The sequence below is a fragment of the Bombina bombina genome, unplaced genomic scaffold (assembly GCF_027579735.1).
Source record: "Bombina bombina isolate aBomBom1 unplaced genomic scaffold, aBomBom1.pri scaffold_755, whole genome shotgun sequence".
Lineage (NCBI taxonomy): Eukaryota > Metazoa > Chordata > Amphibia > Anura > Bombinatoridae > Bombina > Bombina bombina.
Genome location: NW_026511054.1, coordinates 164,741 through 185,506, shown reverse-complemented (window position 1 = coordinate 185,506; position 20,766 = coordinate 164,741). Strand labels below are relative to the sequence as shown.

Below are 20,766 nucleotides of genomic sequence, written 5' to 3'. Positions count from 1 at the left end.
GCGGGGGAAGAGATCCCCCCCACATTCCACGACGTTAACTTCAATTCCATGTACTACAATACGAAAAAAACCCTAGAGATCCTGAGGGGGGGAGAAAAGCAGGAGGAACAAAAAAAAAAAAAAAAAAAAAAAAAAAGTAACATGAGAAGAGAAGAAAAAGAAAAGGGGTGGGAGAATAGAAAACATATATGAGAGTACCTGAAACAAAAGCGCAACAAATTCTAAAGTACCGAACCATACTTATGTAATCTGAGGTGAGAGGGAATGAACTAGATCTCATTTATCTTTGAGAAACTCTTTCACCTCCCCCACCTCCGTAAAGACTAGGCGAGCTCCCCTGTACTCAACTATTATTTTGGCCGGATAAACCATCCGCGCATTGATTCCTTTGTCAATAATTTGAGTACAGAGGGGGGCCATTATCCTTCTCTTCGTCGAGGTTTCAACAGAAAAATCCTGAAATAGTAAAACTTTACTGTTCCCAAACATTAGAGGTTCATGCAGCTTCTTGAACAGTTTCATCATTTCAATTTTATCCTGAAAATTCAGCACCTTGCATATACACATCCTACTCCTACTGTGTCCTGTACCTACATTTTTTTTGACCCCAACTCTATGAGCTCTCTCAATTATAATTGGTAACATTGATTGTGGGACACCAAGTTTCTGCGGGAGCGTGACCGAAGCGAACTTCAGAAGATCTTCAAACTCCGCTTCTTCCGGGAGACCCACAATTCGAATGTTGTTACGTCTCGCCCGGTCCTCAAGGTCGTCGAGACGGCCCTGGAGACTGGTGATTTTAATATCCTGTTGGGATATTATATTTTCCTGCGTGCTAACTTGATCTTCCAGGTCAGAAATCCTGTTTTCTGCCTCTTGCATTCTATGTGCGAACTGTCTTACTTCAACTGACAGGGCAGTGATCTCAGATGAAATAGATCCTAACTCCTTTCTAATTAGGTCAAATTGCGGTGAAAATAATTCAGACAGCTGCGAAAATAGTGAGTGAGAGTCCATCAAGTTGGTCACAGGTTCTACTGAAGTATCTAAGCCGAACTCAGCGGCTTTAGCTTTTTTATCCTTGGCTTTGACCGGCATTTTGGGAGAAGATTTCCCTTGCAAAAACTTGTCCATATAACTTTATGTGAAAAAGGTGCTTGTCCAGAAAGAACACACGTAGGTGGAAGAGGGAGAGAGAAAAAAAAAAAAAAAAAAAAAAAAAGGGTGACGGGGGAAATACACACGTGGATATAAGGGTAAGGGTAAAGCACCCGGCCCTCCTGTGCCAACAAAGATAAAGCCCTAGGAAACCCTGGGGGGTTGAAAGTAAATGACTAGTTATACATTACTATTTGTGCGTTCTGTCGTTTGCTTTCCTATAATACAGAGCGTTTTGCTGATAAATGACTAGTTATACATTACTATTTGTGCGTTCTGTCGTTTGCTTTCCTATAAAACAGAGCGCTTTGCTGATAAATGACTAGTTATACATTACTATTTGTAAGTTCTGTCGTTTTCTGTACTATAATACAGAGCGCTTTGCTAATAAATGATTAGTTATACATTACTATTTGTGCGTTCTCTTGTTTACTTTCCTATAATACAGAGCGCTTTGCTGATAAATGACTAGTTATACATTACTATTTGTGCGTTCTGTCGTTTGCTTTCCTATAATACAGAGCGCTTTGCTGATAAATGACTAGTTATACATTACTATTTGTGCGTTCTGTCGTTTGCTTTCCTATAATACAGAGCACTTTGCTGATTAATGACTAGTTATACTTACTATTTGTGCGTTCTGTCTTTTGCTATCCTATAAAATAGAGCACTTTGCTAATAAATGACTAGTTATACATTACTATTTGTGCGTTCTGTCGTTTACTTTCCTATAAAACAGAGCGCTTTGCTGATAAATGACTAGTTATACATTACTATTTGTACGTTCTGTCGTTTTCTGTACTATAATACAGAGCGCTTTGCTAATAAATAACTAGTTATACATTACTATTTGTGCGTTCTGTCGTTTGCTTTCCTATAAAACAGAGCGCTTTGCTAATAAATGACTAGTTATACATTACTATTTGTGCGTTCTGTCGTTTGTAGAGCACTCACCTTGCAGTATCTGCTGCTGTGCTGACATTTGTAGAGCACTCACCTTGCAGTATCTGCTGCTGTGCTGACATTTGTAGAGCACTCACCTTGCAGTATCTGCTGCTGTGCTGACATGTGTAGAGCACTCACCTTGCAGTATCTGCTGCTGTGCTGACATTTGTAGAGCACTCACCTTGCAGTATCTGCTGCTGTGCTGACATTTGTAGAGCACTCACCTTGCAGTATCTGCTGCTGTGCTGACATGTGTAGAGCACTCACCTTGCAGTATCTGCTGCTGTGCTGACATTTGTATAGCACTCACCTTGCAGTATCTGCTGTTGTGCTGACATTTGTAGAGCACTCACCTTGCAGTATGCTGCTGTGCTGACATTTGTAGAGCACTCACCTTGCAGTATGCTGCTGTGCTGACATTTGTAGAGCACTCACCTTGCAGTATCTGCTGCTGTGCTGACATTTGTAGAGCACTCACCTTGCAGTATCTGCTGCTGTGCTGACACTTGTAGAGCACTCACCTTGCAGTATCTGCTGCTGTGCTGACATTTGTAGAGCACTCACCTTGCAGTATCTGCTGCTGTGCTGACATTTGTAGAGCACTCACCTTGCAGTATCTGCTGCTGTGCTGACATTTGTAGAGCACTCACCTTGCAGTATCTGCTGTTGTGCTGACATTTGTAGAGCACTCACCTTGCAGTATCTGCTGCTGTGCTGACACTTGTAGAGCACTCACCTTGCAGTATCTGCTGCTGTGCTGACATTTGTAGAGCACTCACCTTGCAGTATCTGCTGCTGTGCTGACATTTGTAGAACACTCACCTTGCAGTATCTGCTGCTGTGCTGACATTTGTAGAGCACTCACCTTGCAGTATCTGCTGCTGTGCTGACACTTGTAGAACACTCACCTTGCAGTATCTGCTGCTGTGCTGACATTTGTAGAGCACTCACCTTGCAGTATCTGCTGCTGTGCTGACATTTGTAGAGCACTCACCTTGCAGTATCTGCTGCTGTGCTGACATTTGTAGAGCACTCACCTTGCAGTATCTGCTGTTGTGCTGACATTTTGTAGAGCACTCACCTTGCAGTATCTGCTGTTGTGCTGACATGTGTAGAACACTCACCTTGCAGTATCTGCTGTTGTGCTGACATGTGTATAGCACTCACCGTGCAGTATCTGCTGCTGTGCTGACACTTGTAGAGCACTCACCTTGCAGTATCTGCTGCTGTGCTGACATTTGTATAGCACTCACCTTGCAGTATCTGCTGCTGTGCTGACATTTGTATAGCACTCACCTTGCAGTATCTGCTGCTGTGCTGACATGTGTAGAGCACTCACCGTGCAGTATCTGCTGCTGTGCTGACATGTGTAGAGCACTTACCTTGCAGTATCTGCTGTTGTGCTGACATTTGTAGAGCACTCACCTTGCAGTATCTGCTGCTGTGCTGACATGTGTAGAGCACTCACCTTGCAGTATCTGCTGTTGTGCTGACATTTGTAGAGCACTCACCTTGCAGTATCTGCTGCTGTGCTGACACTTGTAGAGCACTCACCTTGCAGTATCTGCTGCTGTGCTGACATTTGTATAGCACTCACCTTGCAGTATCTGCTGCTGTGCTGACATGTGTATAGCACTCACCTTGCAGTATCTGCTGCTGTGCTGACACTTGTAGAGCACTCACCTTGCAGTATCTGCTGCTGTGCTGACATTTGTAGAGCACTCACCTTGAAGTATCTGCTGCTGTGCTGACATTTGTAGAGCACTCACCTTGCAGTATCTGCTGCTGTGCTGACATTTGTAGAGCACTCACCTTGCAGTATCTGCTGCTGTGCTGACATGTGTATAGCACTCACCTTGCAGTATCTGCTGCTGTGCTGACATTTGTAGAGCACTCACCTTGCAGTATCTGCTGCTGTGCTGACATTTGTAGAGCACTCACCTTGCAGTATCTGCTGCTGTGCTGACATTTGTAGAGCACTCACCTTGCAGTATCTGCTGTTGTGCTGACATTTGTATACCACTCACCTTGCAGTATCTGCTGCTGTGCTGACACTTGTAGAGCACTCACCTTGCAGTATCTGCTGCTGTGCTGACATTTGTAGAGCACTCACCTTGCAGTATCTGCTGCTGTGCTGACATGTGTATAACACTCACCTTGCAGTATCTGCTGTTGGGCTGACATTTGTATAGCACTCACCTTGCAGTATCTGCTGTTGTGCTGACATTTGTAGAGCACTCACCTTGCAGTATCTGCTGCTGTGCTGACATTTGTAGAGCACTCACCTTGCAGTATCTGCTGCTGTGCTGACATTTGTAGAGCACTCACCTTGCAGTATCTGCTGCTGTGCTGACATGTGTAGAGCACTCACCTTGCAGTATCTGCTGCTGTGCTGACATGTGTATAGCACTCACCTTGCAGTATCTGCTGCTGTGCTGACATTTGTAGAGCACTCATCTTGCAGTATCTGCTGCTGTGCTGACATTTGTAGAGCACTCATCTTGCAGTATCTGCTGCTGTGCTGACATTTGTAGAGCACTCACCTTGCAGTATCTGCTGTTGTGCTGACATTTGTAGAGCACTCATCTTGCAGTATCTGCTGCTGTGCTGACATTTGTAGAGCACTCACCTTGCAGTATCTGCTGCTGTGCTGACATGTGTATAGCACTCACCTTGCAGTATCTGCTGCTGTGCTGACATTTGTAGAGCACTCACCTTGCAGTATCTGCTGCTGTGCTGACATTTGTAGAGCACTCACCTTGCAGTATCTGCTGCTGTGCTGACATTTGTAGAGCACTCACCTTGCAGTATCTGCTGCTGTGCTGACATTTGTAGAGCACTCACCTTGCAGTATCTGCTGTTGTGCTGACATTTGTAGAGCACTCACCTTGCAGTATCTGCTGCTGTGCTGACATTTGTAGAACACTCACCTTGCAGTATCTGCTGCTGTGCTGACATGTGTAGAGCACTCACCTTGCAGTATCTGCTGTTGTGCTGACATTTGTAGAGCACTCGCCTTGCAGTATCTGCTGTTGTGCTGACATGTGTAGAGCACTCGCCTTGCAGTATCTGCTGCTGTGCTGACATGTGTAGAGCACTCACCTTGCAGTATCTGCTGCTGTGCTGACATGTGTAGAGCACTCACCTTGCAGTATCTGCTGTTGTGCTGACATATGTAGGGCACTCACCTTGCAGAATCTGCTGTTGTGCTGACATTTGTAGAGCACTCACCTTGCAGTATCTGCTGTTGTGCTGACATGTGTAGAGCACTCACCTTGCAGTATCTGCTGCTGTGCTGACATTTGTAGAACACTCACCTTGCAGTATCTGCTGCTGTGCTGACATTTGTAGAGCACTCACCTTGCAGTATCTGCTGCTGTGCTGACATTTGTAGAGCACTCACCTTGCAGTATCTGCTGTTGTGCTGACATTTGTATAGCACTCACCTTGCAGTATCTGCTGTTGTGCTGACATTTGTAGAGCACTCACCTTGCAGTATCTGCTGCTGTGCTGACATTTGTAGAACACTCACCTTGCAGTATCTGCTGTGCTGACATTTGTAGAGCACTCACCTTGCAGTATCTGCTGTTGTGCTGACACTTGTAGAGCACTCACCTTGCAGTATCTGCTGCTGTGCTGACATGTGTATAGCACTCACCTTGCAGTATCTGCTGCTGTGCTGACACTTGTAGAGCACTAACCTTGCAGTATCTGCTGCTGTGCTGACACTTGTAGAGCACTCACCTTGCAGTATCTGCTGCTGTGCTGACATGTGTATAGTACTCACCTTGCAGTATCTGCTGTTGTGCTGACATTTGTAGAGCACTCACCTTGCAGTATCTGCTGCTGTGCTGACACTTGTAGAGCACTCACCTTGCAGTATCTGCTGCTGTGCTGACATTTGTAGAACACTCACCTTGCAGTATCTGCTGTTGTGCTGACATTTGTATAGCACTCACCTTGCAGTATCTGCTGTTGTGCTGACATTTGTAGAGCACTCACCTTGCAGTATCTGCTGCTGTGCTGACATTTGTAGAGCACTCACCTTGCAGTATCTGCTGCTGTGCTGACATTTGTAGAGCACTCACCTTGCAGTATCTGCTGCTGTGCTGACATTTGTAGAGCACTCACCTTGCAGTATCTGCTGCTGTGCTGACATTTGTAGAGCACTCACCTTGCAGTATCTGCTGTTGTGCTGACATTTGTATAGCACTCACCTTGCAGTATCTGCTGTTGTGCTGACACTTGTAGAGCACTCACCTTGCAGTATCTGCTGCTGTGCTGACACTTGTAGAACACTCACCTTGCAGTATCTGCTGCTGTGCTGACATGTGTATAGCACTCACCTTGCAGTATCTGCTGCTGTGCTGACACTTGTAGAGCACTCACCTTGCAGTATCTGCTGCTGTGCTGACATTTGTAGAGCACTCACCTTGCAGTATCTGCTGCTGTGCTGACATTTGTAGAGCACTCACCTTGCAGTATCTGCTGTTGTGCTGACACTTGTAGAGCACTCACCTTGCAGTATCTGCTGCTGTGCTGACATTTGTAGAGCACTCACCTTGCAGTATCTGCTGCTGTGCTGACACTTGTATAGCACTCACCTTGCAGTATCTGCTGCTGTGCTGACACTTGTAGAGCACTCACCTTGCAGTATCTGCTGCTGTGCTGACATTTGTAGAACACTCACCTTGCAGTATCTGCTGCTGTGCTGACATTTGTAGAGCACTCACCTTGCAGTATCTGCTGCTGTGCTGACACTTGTAGAGCACTCACCTTGCAGTATCTGCTGTTGTGCTGACATTTGTATAGCACTCACCTTGCAGTATCTGCTGTTGTGCTGACATTTGTAGAGCACTCACCTTGCAGTATCTGCTGCTGTGCTGACATGTGTAGAGCACTCACCTTGCAGTATCTGCTGTTGTGCTGACATTTGTAGAGCACTCACCTTGCCGTATCTGCTGCTGTGCTGACACTTGTAGAGCACTCACCTTGCAGTATCTGCTGCTGTGCTGACATTTGTAGAGCACTCATCTTGCAGTATCTGCTGCTGTGCTGACACTTGTAGAGCACTCACCTTGCAGTATCTGCTGCTGTGCTGACATTTGTAGAGCACTCACCTTGCAGTATCTGCTGCTGTGCTGACATTTGTAGAGCACTCACCTTGCAGTATGCTGCTGTGCTGACATTTGTAGAGCACTCACCTTGCAGTATCTGCTGCTGTGCTGACATTTGTAGAGCACTCACCTTGCAGTATCTGCTGCTGTGCTGACATTTGTATAGCACTCACCTTGCAGTATCTGCTGCTGTGCTGACATTTGTAGAGCACTCACCTTGCAGTATCTGCTGCTGTGCTGACATTTGTAGAGCACTCACCTTGCAGTATCCGCTGCTGTGCTGACATTTGTAGAGCACTTACCTTGCAGTATCTGCTGCTGTGCTGACACTTGTAGAGCACTCACCTTGCAGTATCTGCTGCTGTGCTGACATTTGTAGAGCACTCACCTTGCAGTATCTGCTGCTGTGCTGACATTTGTAGAGCACTCACCTTGCAGTATCTGCTGCTGTGCTGACATTTGTAGAGCACTCACCTTGCAGTATGCTGCTGTGCTGACATTTGTAGAGCACTCACCTTGCAGTATCTGCTGCTGTGCTGACATTTGTAGAGCACTCACCTTGCAGTATCTGCTGCTGTGCTGACACTTGTAGAGCACTCACCTTGCAGTATCTGCTGTTGTGCTGACATGTGTAGAGCACTCACCTTGCAGTATTTGCTGTTGTGCTGACATTTGTAGAGCACTCACCTTGCAGTATCTGCTGCTGTGCTGACATTTGTAGAGCACTCACCTTGCAGTATCTGCTGCTGTGCTGACATTTGTAGAGCACTCACCTTGCAGTATCTGCTGCTGTGCTGACATTTGTAGAGCACTCACCTTGCAGTATCTGCTGCTGTGCTGACATTTGTAGAGCACTCACCTTGCAGTATCTGCTGCTGTGCTGACACTTGTAGAGCACTCACCTTGCAGTATCTGCTGCTGTGCTGACATTTGTAGAGCACTCACCTTGCAGTATCTGCTGCTGTGCTGACATTTGTATATCACTCACCTTGCAGTATCTGCTGCTGTGCTGACATTTGTAGAGCACTCACCTTGCAGTATCTGCTGCTGTGCTGACATTTGTAGAGCACTCACCTTGCAGTATCTGCTGCTGTGCTGACACTTGTAGAGCACTCACCTTGCAGTATCTGCTGCTGTGCTGACATTTCTTCTTTTACTGATTGCTTCTGATTGTTTAGTTGTTCAGTCTCCTTTTGCAGCACCTTAATGTCAGATGTCAGTCTCTCAGTGTTGCCTGTAGCTGTATTCTTACAGCCTTCTGCAGCTGCCAACTCTCTGTTATGGAAACACAATGTATGCTTTTGTAATGAGACACTGAATTTTCCTCTTCACATAAAATGTAATCTACCTATAGCAATTCTTTTCCTAAACCTGCTCTACTGTACGAAACAAGTAAAAAAAAAAAAGTTAGTGTTGTGTATACTGAAGTCATACAAGGCAGAAGAGAATAAATAACCTCACAACAGTAAAGGTAATGTAAAAATGTTTATAAGTCTGTCCTTTGTGCTCATGGATGAGCATGGCCCCTTGTGATGTACAAACAAAGATAAGCCCGGCCCCTTGTGATGTGCAAAGAAAGATAAGCCTGGCCCCTTGTGATGTGCAAACAAAGATAAGCCTGGCCCCTTGTGAGGTACAAGGAAGATAAGCCCGGCCCCTTGTGATGTACAAGGAAGATAAGCCCGGCCCCTTGTGATGTACAAGGAAGATAAGCCCGGCCCCTTGTGATGTACAAGGAAGATAAGCCCGGCCCCTTGTGATGTACAAGGAAGATAAGCCCGGCCCCTTGTGATGTACAAAGAAGATAAGCCCGGCCCCTTGTGATGTACAAAGAATATACGTATGGCCCCTTGTGATGTACAAAGAATATACGTATGGCCCCTTGTGATGTACAAGAAAGATAAGCCCGGCCCCTTGTGATGTACAAGAAAGATAAGCCCGGCCCCTTGTGATGTACAAGGAAGATAAGCTCGGCCCCTTGTGATGTACAAGGAAGATAAGCCCGGCTCCTTGTGATGTACAAGGAAGATAAGCCCGGCCCCTTGTGATGTACAAGGAAGATAAGTCCTGCCCCTTGTGATGTACAAGGAAGATAAGCTCGGCCCCTTGTGATGTACAAGGAAGATAAGCCCGGCTCCTTGTGATGTACAAGGAAGATAAGCCCGGTCCCTTGTGATGTACAAGGAAGATAAGCCCGGCCCCTTGTGATGTACAAGGAAGATAAGCCCGGCCCCTTGTGATGTACAAGGAAGATAAGCCCGGCCCCTTGTGATGTACAAGGAAGATAAGCTCGGCTCCTTGTGATGTACAAGGAAGATAAGCCCGGCTCCTTGTGATGTACAAGGAAGATAAGCCCGGCCCCTTGTGATGTACAAGGAAGATAAGCCCGGCCCCTTGTGATGTACAAGGAAGATAAGCCCGGCCCCTTGTGATGTACAAGGAAGATAAGCCCGGCCCCTTGTGATGTACAAGGAAGATAAGCCCGGCTCCTTGTGATGTACAAGGAAGATAAGCCCGGCTCCTTGTGATGTAGAAGAAAGATAAGCCCGGCCCCTTGTGATGTACAAGGAAGATAAGCCCGGCCCCTTGTGATGTACAAGGAAGATAAGCCCGACCCCTTGTGATGTAGAAGGAAGATAAGCCCGGCCCCTTGTGATGTAGAAGAAAGATAAGCCCGGCCCCTTGTGATGTACAAAGAAGATAAGCCCGGCCCCATGTGATGTACAAGGAAGATAAGCCCGGCCCCATGTGATGTACAAGGAAGATAAGCCCGGCCCCTTGTGATGTACAAGGAAGATAAGCCCGGCCCCTTGTGATGTACAAGGAAGATAAGCCCGGCCCCTTGTGATGTACAAGGAAGATAAGCCCGGCCCCTTGTGATGTACAAAGAAGATAAGCCCGGCTCCTTGTGATGTACAAAGAATATACGTATGGCCCCTTGTGATGTACAAAGAAGATAACCCGGCCCCTTGTGATGTACAAAGAAGATAACCCGGCCCCTTGTGATGTACAAAGAAGATAACCCGGCCCCTTGTGATGTACAAAGAAGATAAGCCGGCCCCTTGTGATGTACAATATAGATAAGACCGGCCCCTTGTGATGTATAAGGAAGATAAGCCCTGCCCCTTGTGATGTACACGGAAAATAATCCCGGCCCCTTTTGATGTACACAGAAGATAAGCCCGGACCCTTTTGATGTACACAGAAGATAAGCCCGGCTCCTTGTGATGTACAAGGAAGATAAGACCGGCCCCTTGTGATGTACAAAGAATATACGTATGGCCCCTTGTGATGTACAAAGAAGATAAGTTTGGCCCTTTGTAATGTACAAGGAAGATAAGGCCGGCCCCTTGTGATGTAGAAGGAAGATAAGGCCGGCCCCTTGTGATGTAGAAGGAAGATAAGCCCGGCCCCTTGTGATGTACAAAGAAGATAAGTATGGCCCTTTGTGATGTACAAGGAAGATAAGTCCTGCCCCTTGTGATGTACAAGAAAGATAAGCCCGGCCCCTTGTGATGTACAAGGAAGATAAGCCCGGCCCCTTGTGATGTACAAGGAAGATAAGCCCGGCCCCTTGTGATGTACAAGGAAGATAAGTCCTGCCCCTTGTGATGTACAAGAAAGATAAGCCCGGCCCCTTGTGATGTACAAGGAAGATAAGCCCGGCCCCTTGTGATGTACAAGGAAGATAAGCCCGGCTCCTTGTGATGTACAAGGAAGATAAGCCCGGCCCCTTGTGATGTACAAGGAAGATAAGCCCGGCCCCTTGTGATGTACAAGGAAGATAAGCCCGGCCCCTTGTGATGTACAAGGAAGATAAGCCCGGCCCCTTGTGATGTACAAGGAAGATAAGCCCGGCCCCTTGTGATGTACAAGGAAGATAAGTCCTGCCCCTTGTGATGTACAAGAAAGATAAGCCCGGCCCCTTGTGATGTACAAGGAAGATAAGCCCGGCCCCTTGTGATGTACAAGGAAGATAAGCCCGGCCCCTTGTGATGTAGAAGGAAGATAAGCCTGGCCCCTTGTGATGTAGAAGAAAGATAAGCCCAGCCCCTTGTGATGTACAAAGAAGATAAGCCCGGCCCCATGTGATGTACAAGGAAGATAAGCCCGGCCCCATGTGATGTACAAGGAAATTAAGCCCGGCCCCTTGTGATATACAAGGAAAGTAAGCCCGGCCCCTTGTGATGTACAAGGAAGATAAGCCCGGCCCCTTGTGATGTAGAAGGAAGATAAGCCCGGCCCCTTGTGATGTAGAAGAAAGATAAGCCCAGCCCCTTGTGATGTACAAAGAAGATAAGCCCGGCCCCATGTGATGTACAAGGAAGATAAGCCCGGCCCCATGTGATGTACAAGGAAATTAAGCCCGGCCCCTTGTGATATACAAGGAAAGTAAGCCCGGCCCCTTGTGATGTACAAAGAAGATAAGTCCAGCCCTGTTGTGATTTAGAAAGATAATAAACCCGGCCTCTTGTGATGTAGAAAGAAGATAACCCCGCCCCTTGTGACATACAAAGAAGATAAGCCCAGCCTCTTGTGATGTACAAAGAGGATAAGCCCGGCCCCTTGTGATATACAAAGAAGATAAGTACGGCCCCTGTTGTGATGTATAAGGAAGATAAGCCTGGCCCCTTGTGATGCACAATAAAGATAAGCCCGGCCCATTGTGATGTACAAAGATGATAAGCCCGGCCCCTTGTGATATACCAAGATGATAAGCCCGGCCCCTTGTGATATACCAAGATGATAAGCCCGGCCCCTTGTGATATACAAAAAAGATAAGTACGGCCCCTGTTGTGATGTATAAGGAAGATAAGCCTGGCCCCTCGTGATGCACAATGAAGATAAGCCTGGCCTCTAGTGATGTACAAAGACGATAAGCCCAGACCCTTGTGATGTACAAGGAAGATAAGCCCGGCCCCATGTGATGTACAAGGAAGATAAGCCTGGCCCCTTGTGATGTACAAGGAAATTAAGCCCAGCCCCTTGTGATATACAAAGAAGATAAGCCCAGCCCCTTGTGATGTACACGGAAGATAAGCTCGGCCCCTTGTGATATACAAGGAAAGTAAGCCCGGCCCCCTTGTGATGTACAAAGAAGATAAGTCCAGCCCTGTTGTGATTTAGAAAGATGATAAACCCGGCCCCTTGTGATATACAAAGAAGATAAGCCCTGCCCCTTGTGACATACAAAGAAGATAAGCCCAGCCCCTTGTGATGTACACGGAAGATAAGCCCAGCCCCTTGTGATGTACAAAGAAGATAAGTATGGCCCTTTGTGATGTACAAGAAAGATAAGCCCGGCCCCTTGTGATGTACAAGGAAGATAAGCTTGGCCCCTTGTGATGTACAAGGAAGATAAGCCCGGCTCCTTGTGATGTACAAGGAAGATAAGCCCGGCCCCTTGTGATGTACAAGGAAGATAAGTCCTGCCCCTTGTGATGTACAAGAAAGATAAGCCCGGCCCCTTGTGATGTACAAGGAAGATAAGCTCGGCCCCTTGTGATGTACAAGGAAGATAAGCCCGGCTCCTTGTGATGTACAAGGAAGATAAGCCCGGCCCCTTGTGATGTATAAGGAAGATAAGCCCGGCCCCTTGTGATGTACAAGGAAGATAAGCCCGGCCCCTTGTGATGTACAAGGAAGATAAGCCCGGCCCCTTGTGATGTACAAGGAAGATAAGCCCGGCCCCTTGTGATGTAGAAGAAAGATAAGCCCGGCCCCTTGTGATGTACAAGGAAGATAAGCCCGGCTCCTTGTGATGTACAAGGAAGATAAGCCCGGCCCCTTGTGATGTACAAGGAAGATAAGCCCGGCCCCTTGTGATGTACAAGGAAGATAAGCCCGGCCCCTTGTGATGTACAAGGAAGATAAGCCCGGCCCCTTGTGATGTACAAGGAAGATAAGCCCGGCTCCTTGTGATGTACAAGGAAGATAAGCCCGGCTCCTTGTGATGTAGAAGAAAGATAAGCCCGGCCCCTTGTGATGTACAAGGAAGATAAGCCCGGCCCCTTGTGATGTACAAGGAAGATAAGCCCGACCCCTTGTGATGTAGAAGGAAGATAAGCCCGGCCCCTTGTGATGTAGAAGAAAGATAAGCCCGGCCCCTTGTGATGTACAAAGAAGATAAGCCCGGCCCCATGTGATGTACAAGGAAGATAAGCCCGGCCCCATGTGATGTACAAGGAAGATAAGCCCGGCCCCATGTGATGTACAAGGAAGATAAGCCCGGCCCCTTGTGATGTACAAGGAAGATAAGCCCGGCCCCTTGTGATGTACAAGGAAGATAAGCCCGGCCCCTTGTGATGTACAAGGAAGATAAGCCCGGCCCCTTGTGATGTACAAAGAAGATAAGCCCGGCTCCTTGTGATGTACAAAGAATATACGTATGGCCCCTTGTGATGTACAAAGAAGATAACCCGGCCCCTTGTGATGTACAAAGAAGATAACCCGGCCCCTTGTGATGTACAAAGAAGATAAGCCGGCCCCTTGTGATGTACAATATAGATAAGACCGGCCCCTTGTGATGTACAAAGAAGATAAGTATGGCCCCTTGTGATGTATAAGGAAGATAAGCCCTGCCCCTTGTGATGTACACGGAAAATAATCCCGGCCCCTTTTGATGTACACAGAAGATAAGCCCGGACCCTTTTGATGTACACAGAAGATAAGCCCGGCTCCTTGTGATGTACAAGGAAGATAAGACCGGCCCCTTGTGATGTACAAAGAATATACGTATGGCCCCTTGTGATGTACAAAGAAGATAAGTTTGGCCCTTTGTAATGTACAAGGAAGATAAGGCCGGCCCCTTGTGATGTAGAAGGAAGATAAGGCCGGCCCCTTGTGATGTAGAAGGAAGATAAGCCCGGCCCCTTGTGATGTACAAAGAAGATAAGTATGGCCCTTTGTGATGTACAAGGAAGATAAGTCCTGCCCCTTGTGATGTACAAGAAAGATAAGCCCGGCCCCTTGTGATGTACAAGGAAGATAAGCCCGGCCCCTTGTGATGTACAAGGAAGATAAGCCCGGCCCCTTGTGATGTACAAGGAAGATAAGTCCTGCCCCTTGTGATGTACAAGGAAGATAAGCCCGGCCCCTTGTGATGTACAAGGAAGATAAGCCCGGCCCCTTGTGATGTACAAGGAAGATAAGCCCGGCTCCTTGTGATGTACAAGGAAGATAAGCCCGGCCCCTTGTGATGTACAAGGAAGATAAGCCCGGCCCCTTGTGATGTACAAGGAAGATAAGCCCGGCCCCTTGTGATGTACAAGGAAGATAAGCCCGGCCCCTTGTGATGTACAAGGAAGATAAGCCCGGCCCCTTGTGATGTACAAGGAAGATAAGTCCTGCCCCTTGTGATGTACAAGAAAGATAAGCCCGGCCCCTTGTGATGTACAAGGAAGATAAGCCCGGCCCCTTGTGATGTACAAGGAAGATAAGCCCGGCCCCTTGTGATGTAGAAGGAAGATAAGCCCGGCCCCTTGTGATGTAGAAGAAAGATAAGCCCAGCCCCTTGTGATGTACAAAGAAGATAAGCCCGGCCCCATGTGATGTACAAGGAAGATAAGCCCGGCCCCATGTGATGTACAAGGAAATTAAGCCCGGCCCCTTGTGATATACAAGGAAAGTAAGCCCGGCCCCTTGTGATGTACAAAGAAGATAAGTCCAGCCCTGTTGTGATTTAGAAAGATAATAAACCCGGCCTCTTGTGATGTAGAAAGAAGATAACCCCGCCCCTTGTGACATACAAAGAAGATAAGCCCAGCCTCTTGTGATGTACAAAGAGGATAAGCCCGGCCCCTTGTGATATACAAAGAAGATAAGTACGGCCCCTGTTGTGATGTATAAGGAAGATAAGCCTGGCCCCTTGTGATGCACAATGAAGATAAGCCCGGCCCCTTGTGATGCACAATGAAGATAAGCCTGGCCCCTTGTGATGCACAATGAAGATAAGCCCGGCCCTTTGTAATGTGCTTATAAACAATTAAAGGGACACTGAATCCAAATTTTTCCTTTTGTGATTCAGATAGAGCATGCAATTGTAAGCAACTTTCTAATTTACTCCTATTATCAATTTTTCTTTGTTCTCTTGCTATCATTATTTGTAAAAGAAGGCATCAGCAAGAACAACCCAAGTTGTTTACCAAAAAGGGGCTGGCATCTAAACTTACATTCTTGCATTTCAAATAAAGATAGCAAGAGAACAAAGAAAATTTGATAATAGGAGTAAATTAGAAAGTTGCTTAAAATGTCATGCTCTATCTGAATCATGAAAGAAAAAAATTGGGTTCAGTGTCCCTTTAATGGGGTTGATGTTACCAGAGCACTGAGATCCTGCACCTGGTAATGCACCTCCATACCCAATGAAAGTGAGTGGGGATCATGGTTTTCTCTCACATTTTACCATTAGCCTAAGAGCTTTCCCACAGGCTTCCTGATACACAATTTGGTTCTGTGGACAGAGACGTGTGCATGTGAAGCATAAGGGGAGGATTCTATAAATTACTTTTTAGCTTGTGTCAGCTTCTTCTCAAGGTCCTGGTTGGTCTCTTCCAGAAATTTTTTCTCTCCATTCAGCGACTCCATACTCTGCTGCAACGTGTGCATCTGGCTCATCAGAAGCTCAATTTCCTGATGGTCTCTCTCTAGGATTTGCCTTTGACATTCTACTCCTCCATGCAAACGCTGTGATGCCCGCTGAAGATTTTCCAACTCTAATTTACCCTATGAGAAAGAGTTGGTTAATTAAATAATATTGGAACCCCTCATGCACAAAATGTTGCTTTGTGTTTTTGTATCTTTTTTTATATACTACCTTAACATTTCTATATCTAAAATATCTATTAAAATGTTGTATGGGCTGGGCTTTTCTTCCATGGGGCTTGACCTATTATAGTATAGTGAGTAGATGCCCCTCTTCATGACTTGCTTCTGAAATATTAACAGCATATAGATACCCATCGCTAAACCCACGGTAGACACTGAAATGGCTGAATATTCCATTACTTGCAGACGTTTGTTAATTATAAAACATGTCAGTAAGAGATTAGAGAAAAGCTCTTTTGTTAGGCTTAATACAGCTGCTTCAGGGATCTCTTGTCAAACTGCAAGGCTGCTACGTGTATTTCATCTAAAACTGTGACCTGGCGACTTGCTTTTCATCTTCACTGACTAGAGATACATAAGTGAGTTGTTGATGCTGTTTATCAAGAGAAGGTTTGTTTCTTGTGCTTAACTCTCTTAGGACATTCTATGCCGTCCTAACTGCACTGGGTTTTAACGCCCTTAGGACGGCATAGAACGTCCTAGCTTTTTGGCTGGAGAGGGTGGCTAGCGTCATAGGCACTGCCCCCAGACACGATCCCATCATTCAAATCACGCGATCACATTAACTTTTTTACTTATTTGTTTGCATATAAGTCCAGCCGTTACGGGGTTAAACATCAGCTCTGTCATAATACTGACTCTTACCTCCAGCAGCATGGACTGTGTCTCCTCCAGTTCATTAATCTTTTGGTCATGTTGTAATTTAGCTCCTTGCAATTCATTGTTCTCTAGCTGCAGCATTTGTAACACATGTTTCAGTTCTAAAAGGAATAAACGTATTAAGTATAGACATTAAATGATCTGTAAACCCCAATATCAATATCTTCCAGTTCCCTTTATGTTTCTGGGTCTGATGCTACTACTGTTGTACATAATCCCAATCACCTCCTGAGTGCCCCATCTCTTATATTAATTTCTCAAGTAAAGAAACGGATTACATATTTATAACATGAACGTGTGGTGCAGCAAACAGTATGGGCTAGATTACAAGTGGAGCATTATTTAACGCTCCCGCTCGAGCATTAACTGCGGTAGAAGTAAGCTTATGGGTTGCACTCGTATTACAAGTTGAAAGTAAACTGTTTTGGCTTCCACGCTAAGTCGACAAGCGTAAAATGCCGAACTTACAATATCGTATAAGCGATAACCTATTCCCCCATAGAAGTCAATAGTGGGGGGAAAAAAAAACTAACACCCAACTCGCACACAAACACGATTGTATATTCTCAAGTGCGCTAACCCGATATGAAAATATGAATATTTCACATTCTAATGTTCTTCACATCGAAGAATATGTTCTATTTGTTCATAAATATATATTTATACAGTATATATATATATATATATATATATATATATATATATATATATATATATATATATATATATAATGTTTTTTTTACCCAAATATATATTATTTAAAAATACTTAGAACATATTCTGCGATGTGCAGAACATTGGAATGTGAAATACGTACAGTAAATACACAGTATAACAATTTATTAAATATGAATATGGCAAAAAAACATATATACACATATAAACACATATATACACATATAAACACATATATACACATATTAATACATATATACACATATAAATAAATATGTACACATATAAATATACATATACACATATAAATACACATATACAGATATAAATACATATATACACATATAAATGCATATGTACACATATAAATACACATATATATATATATATATATATATATATATATACACACACACGTAAATAAATATATATATATATATATATATATATATATATATATATATATATACACACACACATATACATACATATGCACATAAATACATATATACACATATAAATACATATATACACATATAAATACATATATACACATATAAATACATATACACATATAAATACATATGTACACATATAAATACATACACATATAAATACATATACACACATATAAATACATATGTACACACACAGTGTGTAAATCAGTATAACATTACAGCAAGCGTAGGTTAGGGTCGCCACCTCAGCCATGTTTTCCCGGACACTTATGAGTTACACATGCTACAGGGTGTGCAGAGGGGAACATGAATAGTGCTGTCCAGGGTCACTATTTGTGTGCTGTGCAGGGGTGCAATTCATGTTCCCCTCTGTACAACCTGCAGCATGTGTAACTCATAAGTGTCCAGGAAAACATGGCTGAAGTGGCAACTCTAGAGTAGGTGCATCCCATCTTCTATGGAACCACTGAGATTGCCTCTCTCTGTCACATTCTGATACTTATGATTATATGACGATACCGTCACTTTAACAAGTTTACCTTTTAGAAATCACTCCCCTTTTTTCTCCTATGTATAAGGCATTCCCTGCCCATTAACAGGTGTTGTGTTAATTAATTGTGTTTGCTTTCTTGTGTTGCAAGAAATCTGTTTTTCTCTGCTGAAAACCAACTGCATATTAAACCCGCGTCTGCTGACAGATTTTCATAACAACAGGACTTTTACTAATACTTCCAGCCTATCTAGAATGTTGTATTACCTGCTTAGTGTGAATCTTTCCTATCTCTGGATTTAGTCTTTTTATGCTGCTGAAAACCTCAAGACTGTTTGGGATCTAAAGTGCTGGATCTGCTCTCTAGTTTTAAATACACTTTACATTCACTTAAAGGGCCATGATACCCAAATGTTTAAACACTTGAAAGTGATGCAGCATAACTGTAAAAAGCTGACTAGAAAGTATCTTTTTTTATATACTACCTTAACATTTCTATATCTAAAATATCTATTAAAATGTTGTATGGGCTGGGCCTTTCTTCCATGGGGCTTGACCTATTATAGTATAGTGAGTAGATGCCCCTCTTCATGACTTGCTTCTGAAATATTAACAGCATATAGATACCCATCGCTAAACCCACGGTAGACACTGAAATGGCTGAATATTCCATTACTTGCAGACGTTTGTTAATTATAAAACATGTCAGTAAGAGATTAGAGAAAAGCTCTTTTGTTAGGCTTAATACAGCTGCTTCAGGGATCTCTTGTCAAACTGCAAGGCTGCTACGTGTATTTCATCTAAAACTGTGACCTGGCGACTTGCTTTTCATCTTCACTGACTAGAGATACATAAGTGAGTTGTTGATGCTGTTTATCAAGAGAAGGTTTGTTTCTTGTGCTTAACTCTCTTAGGACATTCTATGCCGTCCTAACTGCACTGGGTTTTAACGCCCTTAGGACGGCATAGAACGTCCTAGCTTTTTGGCTGGAGAGGGTGGCTAGCGTCATAGGCACTACCCCCAGACACGATCCCATCATTCAAATCACGCGATCACATTAACTTTTTTACTTATTTGTTTGCATATAAGTCCAGCCGTTACGGGGTTAAACATCAAATGTTTAAACACTTGAAAGTGATGCAGCATAACTGTAAAAAGCTGACTAGAAAATATCACCTGAACATCTCTATGTAAAAAAGAAAGATATTTTACCTCAAAATGTCCTAAGTATTGAAACCCCATTGCAAAGGACTTTAAGCAGCAAATCAATATGTCTGTCCCAGGACAGGCAAGGGAGTGAGCTTCGTGCACACTCCTATTATTTCCCTATTCAGTTTAAGGAAGTTTATTGTGAAATCTCATGAGAGTTAAGTTAAATCTCATGAGATCACAGTAAAAGAGTTCATGGCTTCAGCACTGCTGATGCTCATTGGCTGCTGTTCATGTCTTCATTTTATTTTTTTTACCTGCAGCTGGACAGTAACTGAAAGATACATTTTTACACAGAACTTGCTCTGCTGAGCTGAGGAGATTGTAAGGTAAAATATCTTCCTTTTTTACATTCTCAGGTGATATTTTCCTGTCAGCTTTTTACAGTTATACTGCATCAGTTTCAAGTGATTTAGCATATGAGTATTATGTCCCTTTAAAGCATTACGTCTGCTGTTTGTGATCTGATTTGCAAAGTGGGGCTACTCTTTTGGATTTAAAGACACTTTGTTTGCTGAAAGCACCAAGATCACCGACTGGCATCTGACTTATGTGCCACTCTATTTACTCCATGAGACACACAGCCTAATAGAAAGATTAGGTAAAAACTTTAAGTTATTCATTTTAAGAGGAAAAAAGACTGTTTATATTTTTGTTGGGTTTGGATTCTGTTTGCCCTTTTCCTCATTACAAACTCTAACTGAATAATACAGTAAGAATCCTGTGTTTGCTTTCATTTGATCTAGTATCTAAAAAAGTGACTCTCTTAAAGAAACAGTGCATCACACTCTCTGACCTAGCGTACAACTCACCTGACTTCTGTTTGCTGATCTGTGCGGCTACTTTCTGCAGATTCTCCTCCTCGTGCGCCACCTGTTGCTTCAGGATAATAAGCTGGGCCTTCTTTTCATTCAGCTGGGCATTCAGTTCTCCTTTTTGCACACTTAAATCTTCAAGGAGAGACCTCACTTCCTACAACAACATCATGGTCAGATTTTTACAGCAAGTCATAAACTTAAAGGGATTAATAACCCATAAAAAGCACAGCCTGGTTTACCCTAATCTCTTTCCGCCTGTCCGCTACATTAAGTTCTCCATCTCGCAAGGCTTCCTTCAGTTCTGCTTTCTTTTGGTCAATGTGATCTTCAAGGAGATTCAACTCCTCTTTCTTTTGTCCTAAGAGTCTGTCCAGCTCCACTGCATCTTGCTGCTGTTCTATCAACTGAA

General features: G+C 44.3%; 1 protein-coding gene across 1 annotated transcript in view; it reads right to left on the bottom strand.

Moving 5' to 3' along the window:
* Positions 1 to 276: 276 nt before the first annotated feature.
* Positions 277 to 20,766, bottom strand: part of LOC128643584 (centriolin) — a gene marked incomplete at its 5' end in the record, with an annotated part of 183,765 nt that continues 163,275 nt past the window's right edge. Inside the window, 6 exons of the mRNA XM_053696427.1 lie at positions 277 to 1,115; positions 8,338 to 8,495; positions 15,727 to 15,944; positions 16,692 to 16,807; positions 20,352 to 20,511; positions 20,597 to 20,761. Of these exons, the coding sequence (XP_053552402.1) occupies positions 277 to 1,115; positions 8,338 to 8,495; positions 15,727 to 15,944; positions 16,692 to 16,807; positions 20,352 to 20,511; positions 20,597 to 20,761 (1,656 nt within the window). The remainder of the gene's footprint in view (positions 1,116 to 8,337; positions 8,496 to 15,726; positions 15,945 to 16,691; positions 16,808 to 20,351; positions 20,512 to 20,596; positions 20,762 to 20,766) is intronic.